This window comes from Sinocyclocheilus anshuiensis, unplaced genomic scaffold, assembly GCF_001515605.1.
Source record: "Sinocyclocheilus anshuiensis isolate Anshui unplaced genomic scaffold, SAMN03320099.WGS_v1.1 scaffold214, whole genome shotgun sequence".
Classification (NCBI taxonomy): Eukaryota; Metazoa; Chordata; class Actinopteri; order Cypriniformes; family Cyprinidae; genus Sinocyclocheilus; species Sinocyclocheilus anshuiensis.
This window is the reverse complement of record NW_015544136.1, coordinates 60,565-69,946: the sequence shown is the minus strand read 5'-3', so window position 1 is coordinate 69,946 and position 9,382 is coordinate 60,565. Positions and strand designations below refer to the sequence as shown.

Genomic DNA, 9,382 nt, shown 5'->3' with positions numbered 1-9,382 from the left:
TACTCACACCGTGAGGATCACAGTATGAGGATCGTGTGAACTCACAATGATTTCACCTATTACTCACACCGTGAGGATCACAGTATGAGGATCGTGTGAACTCACAATGATTTCACCTATTACTCACACCGTGAGGATCACAGTATGAGGATCGTGTGAACTCACAATGATTTCACCTATTACTCACACCGTGAGGATCACAGTATGAGGATCGTGTGAACTCACAATGATTTCACCTATTACTCACACCGTGAGGATCACAGTATGAGGATCGTGTGATGTCACTGTGATCATCGCATGATCTCACGTGTTGACTGGGGAATGTGCTTTGGCAGGTCATAGAAAGGTCTTTCTAAGGGGATGTCATGTGCTTTGACAGCAGATATTTTATTTAAGGCTCTTTATAGCATGGTCTGTTTGTGGGCGGAAGGGTACAGAATAGCTTGGCAGGATTTTCTGGTTACACGGGCCGGCACAACTTTAAGGAGTGTGCGTCTGGCCATCAGCCCACCATGAACTCCCTGGGCAGCTGTTCAAAGGTAGGAATTTCTTTGTTGACACCAGACACCCTAACACTGAGAGGAAACAGCAGATTTATCAGCAGCAGAGCCCCTGTAAACCTGACCTCTGAGGAGATCCTGCTTCACATCATCACAGTGTGTCCAGATATTTTGATTGGTGGGTGCAAAAAGCTTTAGGAAAAGAACACATGAAAAATTGGAGATTACATCATCTACGTAAAACACGAAATGGCCCAATGCCCATAAAACACAAAGCAGCCAGACGTATTCTAGTGCAGCAGTTGAGGCTTGTTTATAATGTTAAGTCTGTGTTTTGCTCAGTTTATTGTGTATAATATGAGTTTAGTGATGTTTTGAAACAGTAATCTGGATTAGGCTTTAGAAAGGGTTCCTAATTTTGCTTGTAATCCTTTTGGTCATGCAATATCCTTTTTACGGTTACTGTCTGGCAGATTATTCGGTGCAAATAAATAAAATGTCGTAATGAAACAGAATTGATTCTATCACGTTACAATATGTTGCATTCGCTTGCATGATTGGGTGGGCAAAACTAAAATCTAGTTCTGCCTTAGTGCTTTTTTGTTTTGTACTTAATCTGTTAAGAGTAATTTTTAATTTCATACTTAGGTCCAAATGTTACACCTGTTTTTGCTTTTATTCTTGATAGGCTTGTTGTACTTGATAAATTGTCTAAACATTTTTCTTTTCTTTTTTTTTTTTAAAGGTCCCATGACATGCTGCTTTTTGGATGCTTTTATATAGGCCTAAGTTTTTCCTAGTACTGTATCTGAAGTCTCTTTCCCGGAATTCAGCCTTGGTGCAGAATTTCAGCCACTACGAGCCAGTCCCGCAATGAGCTTTCCTTAGGACGTGCCGTTTCTGTGTCTGTAGCTTTAAATGCTAATGAGGAGGAGAGAGGCGGGGCAACTGCCATGCTTCGCTCGTTTGCAAGCCATGATGTCTCTCGAGGAAAAAAAAATATTGCGCTCACCTCACACGGTAGTAGCTCATTTTCTCATGGGCGGGCCAAATTCTCTGGGCGGGCAAAGCAGAGAAAGGGGAGGTAACCTTTCCCCATATGACGACATAAAGGGAAGATTCCAGATTGGGCCATCTGAGCTTTCATTTTCTCAAAGGCAAAGCAGGATACCCAGGGCTCGGTTTACACCTATCGCCATTTCTAGCCACTGGGGGACCATAGGCAGGCTAGGGGAACTCATATTAATGTTAAAAAACCTCATAAAGTGAAATTTTCATGCCATGGGACCTTTAAGTGCCACCACTGACAGATAAAGTGAGCAGTCTTGTGAATTTCAGGCTCGACATTTCAGACATTACCTCTCATCAAGCTGTGCAGAAGTCTATAAATTCCCTGAACAACAATGGGTTCATTAGAGCTGAGTCAACACATTTCTGCTGTGCTTTTCCTCTCGGGGGATGTATCAATACCTTTAGAGCCCTTAGAAGATTACTTTTTCCCTTCCAGCAAAATCTTGCATCTTGTTTTTGCAGGCCTTTAAATCTGTAAAGATGCCAAAGCGTACAAGCTAAACATGTTCCGAGTCAGAACTTGAAATATTTGATCTTACATTTAATTTTTTCTCATATCCAAGCAGTATTTTCGCCTAGCTGCTTGGTTATTTTCCTCACATGACATTCAACATGCTGAAAATGTCTGCAAAAGCTCCAGAATCCTGGTTTATAATCATCTCATGATGTTGCCTAGAGGAGACAGGGACCGCATTCATCTCAAGTGTTATCACATGAAGAGTAGATGTGCTCCAGTTTTAGCCGAGGAATGAATAGCAGGATCTTTGTTAGATGTTTTTTGTCTGATTATTGCATAACGTTTTGTCCTGCTGACCAGGACCTGGGTTACTGTTTTCCTGGGCTAAGGACATCATCCAGCTGATGCTGGGGAAAGGGTGAGGCTTTTAGCAATGATTTATGAGCTGTTCTATATCCCTGACTCAGGACGCCCCAAACTGTCATAACACAGATGCAGACAAAACGAGGGAAACTTTTTACCACACCTGCCAATGGCAGATGAAAATATGTGTAAATATTGCTTACAGGCTACTGTGTGTGTGTGTGTGTGTGTGTGTGTGTGTGTGTGCGTGTGCGTGTGTGTGCGTTTGTGTGCTTGTGTGTGTGTGTGTGTTTTGTAATTTTACATGTATTTTATATTTTTTAGTTATTTTATTCATTATTTTAATACATTTTAATATTACTTAATTTTCATGTATTTATTATTCAATTAATTTCTTCATTTGATTGTTAATTTTATATAATTGCATTATGTAATTTTATTGTGTGTAAATTACTTTGCAGTTTCCTTCTTTTATAGCACAGAACATGGTCATGGAACATGGTCATAATCATTCACAAAATCATGTATACGACACATCATGCTTTTGTTTCTTATGCTTTTGTTTTGGTGACTTATTATGTGAACACGTTCATTTGAATAGTGCACGTCACTTCAGCAACAGTAAGGTTTTTTATTCTTCTGAAACTATGAAATCAACTGAAACTACAGTGGGTACGGAAAGTATTCAGACCCCCTTAAATTTTTCACTCTGTTATATTGCAGCCATTTGCTAAAATCATTTGTTAATTTTTTTTCCTCATTAATGTACACACAGCACCCCATATTGACAGAAAAACACAGAATTGTTGAGGCTGCAATATAACAAAGAGTGAAAAATTTAAGGGGGTCTGAATACTTTCCGTACCCACTGTATGTATTATTCCTTATGTTCTGGCCAAATCTTTTATTGCATTTGGTGCTGAGTGAGTGTTACTTTTGGAACCTGCTACCACAGCCTGTGTTTATTCAGCCCTCACAGTAAGGCTACGGCTACACTGCCTTTATGTCTGAGACTTTGTAAGCATCCCAGCGAAACCCAGTGGTTTTGGACAGGCAGACATTCCTGCTTGGCTGTTAACACATCATCTGCCTGTCTAAAAAAACAACAGGGGTGGTCTGCAACCATCGGTGACACCAGGACCACCTGTCAACGTATGAATTACACCTTTTTTCCTTGGTGTAACTTGGAGATATAGAGTAGATATTTATCTTGTACAATTTCCCCACTCGACCATCTTTCCCCAGTTTCACATTGACGTTACACTTGCCTGAACAATGAGGCTTTCTAATTTAAAACCCGATGGTGTCATTGTTTGGCAGTGGAACACATTTACAAGAGATGAAGAGATTTGCAAATCCTCCAGTTAAGCTCTAGCAACAGCACCAACACCATTTGGCTGCTAAAGAGGCAAAAAAAAACAAAACTGATTGATTAATATTGATAGTTGTGGCATTTGAAATGTTTATGGTCCATTAAGCGTTACTAAATTGCAGAGAAGACATTTCAGCAGAGTAGAAATGCTTGTTGTTGGAAATGTTTATTATCTAGAAGTGAGACTGCGCAAACTTCTGGCAAATGTCCCTTAGTACTTCACTTAAAAGTGCTGTGGTCTCCTTTCAGTCTCATCAGCTTTCTATATAACATAGACAGTCAGCCTGCTGGGAAACACTGCTCCTGACTGCCACTGTGTTCAGGAGTGAGTAAAAGAGAGATTTCGCTCCTTAATACAAGCAAATAATGAAGTGCTGTTTGTTTTAAAGAGACGACTAGACAGGACTAAACATGGAAAGTGTAGAAAAATGTAGGCTTCAGTTTCACCTTCCACTCAAAGGCAGATAAATATTTATATTTGCCAAATTTATGTTTTAGTTTTCAATAAACATTTAGTTCTGGTAAAATAAAAGTTTTTCTGTGAGATCATTTTTCCACTGAGGCTCAGAACTTTTATGTCGCAGAAAAATTTCCTGGATTAGTTGCACCTTCAGCTCAAACAATAGACAGGAAGTGGAATTGTGTACAGGAAATCCTGGTGGTTGAGTGGAAGTGAAGATTCTTTAAATTCTGTTAATGTTCCTCTTAGGGATCTTGAATATATATATATATATAGTAATTATAATATTCATTTATGAATTCAAGTCTGTCACCTTTTTCAGTTAAAGGATCTAAATGGTTATAATTTGAGAGATATTAGATATTATTTAAGAGGATCGTGCAGAACCTGTGCAAGCACGGCTTTTAATGGTAGGCAATTGTTTTTTGTTTGTTGTTGTCTCATTCTTCTAGATATGCTGTTACGTGTAAATGCTACTGCTTATGTTAGCTTTTGATATGCAGTTTTATCCTGATTAAAGCTTTAATACAGTACGGCAACTGCACGCACGTCCATGTATAACACTTCTCATAGCTACGTATGTGAAAATAAGTGTATAATTGTAACTTGAGCTGTAGAGCGTGTGCAGAGCAGGGGAATGCGACGAACAGTATTAAGAATGAGGATCGTGCAGAACCTGTGCAAGCACGGCTTTTAATGGTAGGCAATTGTTTTTTGTTTGTTGTTGTCTCATTCTTCTAGATATGCTGTTACGTGTAAATGCTACTGCTTATGTTAGCTTTTGATATGCAGTTTTATCCTGATTAAAGCTTTAATACAGTACGGCAACTGCACGCACGTCCATGTATAACACTTCTCATAGCTACGTATGTGAAAATAAGTGTATAATTGTAACTTGAGCTGTAGAGCGTGTGCAGAGCAGGGGAATGCGAGGAACAGTATTAAGAACTGCTGCTTTAGAACATTGATTTTGAAACTTGTGAATCCATTAGAATCGTTAGAAGACAGAATCGCGATTCATATATGAATAGATTTTTACGTGCACCTCTAGTTTTCTCTTCCTCTTCTCTAAAGCAGCGCAGCATGGCCTCGCCCACTTTGCTGCCTTTTCCTGAGGGTGGGGTTTATCTGGGTTTGTGATGTCATGAACCCGGGAAGTAACTCGTTGTAGTCCCTACCAGCCGTTTTTGTAGGCATTAAACTGCCCGAATTTTAAAAGACGATATCTCCGTTTGGATTTAACTTTTAGCATTGTAACTTTGCAGATATTGTTTATACTCAAACAGCAACATTACACACTAACTAACGTTAAAAAATTGAAATTGCAATCAACCACCACTTTAATCAATGTTGATAACTGTTGCGCTGCTTAAATTCCTTGTGGAGACTTCAATAAGTTCAGTAGTTCATGATTCTTTGATAAACAGTTCAAAAGCATAGTATTTTTGAAATAGAAATCTTTTGTAACAGTTGTCTTTACTATCATTTTTAATCATTTTAATGTTGCCTTGCTTATTAAAAGTATTACTTTAGTAATAATTAAAGTATTAACAAACCTTTAGTGTGTATATATAAAGGTATATATTTTTTAAAAACATCTGAACAACGCTTTTCAGGCCAGCTGTTTTCTGGATATTGTCCTTCTCTGTTCTAGTCCTTCTTGCGCCACTGAGTTTTACTATGGATGATATTATGAAAACAAGGTAGTCAAACAGTTCTATAAGGGAATATGACCTTTTATGTTCGTGCAGGTGGATTCTGCCTCTGTGTGATTCATATGGGTTGTTTGAATATTATCATCATCGGTGTGCGATTAGATCTGCAGCGCATGACTGGTTCAAAATATCTTATTTTCTAAAGCGAACTTGTGTCCCCTCACCAGGAAATGCAGGGACCCATTTTTTTCCACAGTTAGACTGCTGACATCCCCTAGTATCCATGGTAACGTGCATCAATTGACCCATTTAGAATCAAAAGATTGAGAGGTTCTGAAAGACGCTGCAGCATGCGAGCATGAACAGGATGCAAAGCAAGCATTGCCTGAATGGAGTGGTAAACAGTTCTGGTTGGGAAAACATTACTTTTCCTTATTAAGAACATTTTTTAATTTTTCACAGAACAAAATGGTCACTGAAACGTAAAAACTGTTTTAATGTATTTATAGTAAAATATATTGAATTTAATGTGCCCAGAAGAAACCTCACGTACCCAGATCCTCCCAAAAAACTTTCTGGCCTGTTTACATGTCTCTGACTGTGCCCTTGTAAAAGTTCTGGGGGGGATGAACCAGGTCATCCCATTTCGAACAGTAAGCACATGTCCTCAACTAGACAGATTTGCTGCATTTGCCCAGTGTCAATCGAACATGGTGGCAGACATTCTGGCTCACTGAAAGGGCTCAAAGGCACTCCATGTTTTCGACTCTTTAATGTAAACACAACAGAGTACTTAACGTGTCGGATCAGGACAAACACTTCTAAACATAGTAGTCTCATCTGTTGAATGTAGGCCACTGGGTCTAGAGGTGCCTAATATAAACAGCGAATGTGTTGTTAAAAGAGACTTGACAACATTTTATTTCCATATACGGATGTAGTCTCGGGTAGCTTGTGGCACAAAGTCTGGTCCACAGTGGCATTTTCTCAATTATGTCAGTATATTCAGAACTAACTGTATTAAAATTATTTTCTTTTATAAAGGAATAGTGCTTAAAATGCCTTGAATTCTTGCTTCCACAGAGGTGCTGATTAAAGTCCAGGTATTTGACAACAGCGACCTGTCACCATTAAAGGAATCCACAGTTCAGGTGTGTGGAAACCAGACGGTCTTAGCATCCAGCCTTGCAGGAGGAGATGGGATTGTCACAGTTACGTTCCTGTACCGGCCAGGAACATGGGTCATCGTCACGGCATCAAAGCACGGATTTGTCACAAACTCGGCACCCTGGCAAGCCAGCCGCATCCCACGTGAGTACTTCCTGTACTACTATAGGACTGAACATTTTTGACATAGTGTCTGGGGAAGCCTGCAGTTTATTGTTAGAAACAGAGTAGTTTCTAACTACTAAGAGAGGTTTCATTCTGAAATTCACACGCATTAACTGGACTTCCTGTCAAAATTGCTAGAGCAAGACCAGTTGGTGTTTATGGGCTTGTCTGGAATCATGTTAATCCCTTATTAAAAATGAGGGGTATAGCTTAAGCATTTGCCTGCAGATTAAAAGGTCCCTGGTTTCAATCTAGATGCCCCAAATTTTACCATTTAATTAGGTTGCTTTTGAGTAACCTTGGAAAGAAACACAAAAATTTGTATCCAATAACCCCTGATTTATATTACGTATTTAGCACACGCTTTTATCCAAAGCATCTTCAAGTACATTTAAGGTAAATGTATTATTGGGTTATTAGCTATTACATTGCCATTTCAAGTGCAACTGTTAGCATGATGACATTTTTGTTCATGGTCTCAGTGAACTTTCCAAATCTGACGAGTGATTTGCGATCTGTTGGCTACATCCTATTATTTAGATGAGCCATCTAGATCTGTAATCCAGATGGAGCTTTGCACACAAATGGACAGGAATGTTAAACAACACTCACTGGGGTGTGGAGCGTGCTGACCCGCGCTGTGATACCTAGCAGCTGTTCGGAGTCGGACCCCAGACGGTCATGTCCTCTTTTGACTCTCTCGCTCTACAATTGGTTTAATTTTATTTGGACCACAGCATGTTCTCCACCGCCCCTCTCTCCACCCAAACCCCACCCAGTTATGCGGTCAGACCTCTGGGGAGGGGAGGCAGTGAAATCATGTATTTCAGCATAAAGCTGTCTGTACGAGCAGCTGGAAGCCACTTAGCCAGTGGGGTTACAGATATGGAGGCAGCCAGCAAATGTGGCTCCATGTCATGCCAGACCAGCCGGGCTGGTGGATGAAGGCATCTTTAGTATGACATTAGCCTCTTGGGGGGGCATTACACACATTCCCATTGAGTCACACCAAATTAGGAGTCAGAAATGTGGATGACCAAGATTGTGCAGATGAAATGAAGTTGAAGTAGAAAGGAGGTTTTTGAATTAATTTAAATGGGGGGACAGATCAGACGGAGTTTATGTTATTCAGGTCAGTTTACAGGAATCAATTTAAGATTAAGATACTATGCCCGAGGTCTGAGGAATATAAAATATTTATAATATATTCTTTTTTTTTATTATTTGACATGACCAACCAACCAATCAACATTTGGTATTATTTGAATGTGCTTTTATTTGGCCATTAAGATTCTTAAAGACAAAGTTCCCTTGCCAGTAAACTTCTATTATGGCTGATCCTTGTGTCACAACTCAAAAGCAAGTACAGTTGGTAAGTAAAGTTTGGAATTGATGAAGATCTTCTCCACAAGCTCTTGGTTCGATTAAATTTTTCAATTCATGATTCATTTAGGTATATTTTTGTTTGACTATTCTGGTTCTGCCGTGTGTTTGTTTTTGCGTGTAGGCCGGAAGGACATCTCTTTTCCCGCCATTTAACCTGTGATATATTTAAAATATTTAAAACAATATTAATAAATGTTTATATTTTTATATTTGTTAAATAATTGATACATAATAACAATTTAAAATGTATATAAAATATAAAAAAGAGAGAGAAAAAGTTCTGATTCACTATCTCTCAGTTAGATTTTATTTTTTGATTCAGTTTCATTTAGGGATATTTTAAGTTTCATTTAATTAAATTTTCATTTTCAAGTATATTTGTGACTACTCTGGTCCTACTCTGTGTTTGTTTGTTTGTTTGTTTGATTGTTTGTTTTTGCATGCAGGTTGGAAGGAACACTTATTTCCCACCATTTTGTTTGAACTCGGAGAGTGAGTCATTCTCACAGAGTGATGAAGCAGGTGCTTGCGGCTCAGATTAAATCAACTGAAGTCGGGAACACTTGTTCTTTCCTCCATTGGCCTATCTCTCTTATTCTATTATGGTTTAACTGAATAACTCTATTTTACTTATTTTAAAGAGCTCATGATATCAAAATTGGATTTTGTGGCATTCAGTTCATGTTAATATTAGCTTAAAACCTTCTACAATGGCAAAAATGCATTTGGATACCTGAAGGGATAGTTCACCCTCACCCTCATGTTATTCCAAACCTGAATTCATTT

At 38.8% G+C, this 9,382-nt stretch overlaps 1 protein-coding gene across 1 annotated transcript in view; it reads left to right on the top strand.

The window, feature by feature from the left end:
* The window catches only part of LOC107694962 (protein FAM171A2-like), a 34,387-nt gene that overhangs the window by 4,517 nt on the left and 20,488 nt on the right, over window positions 1–9,382 (top strand). Inside the window, exon 2 of the mRNA XM_016494688.1 lies at window positions 6,962–7,189. Coding sequence (XP_016350174.1) covers window positions 6,962–7,189 — 228 coding nt within the window. The remainder of the gene's footprint in view (window positions 1–6,961; window positions 7,190–9,382) is intronic.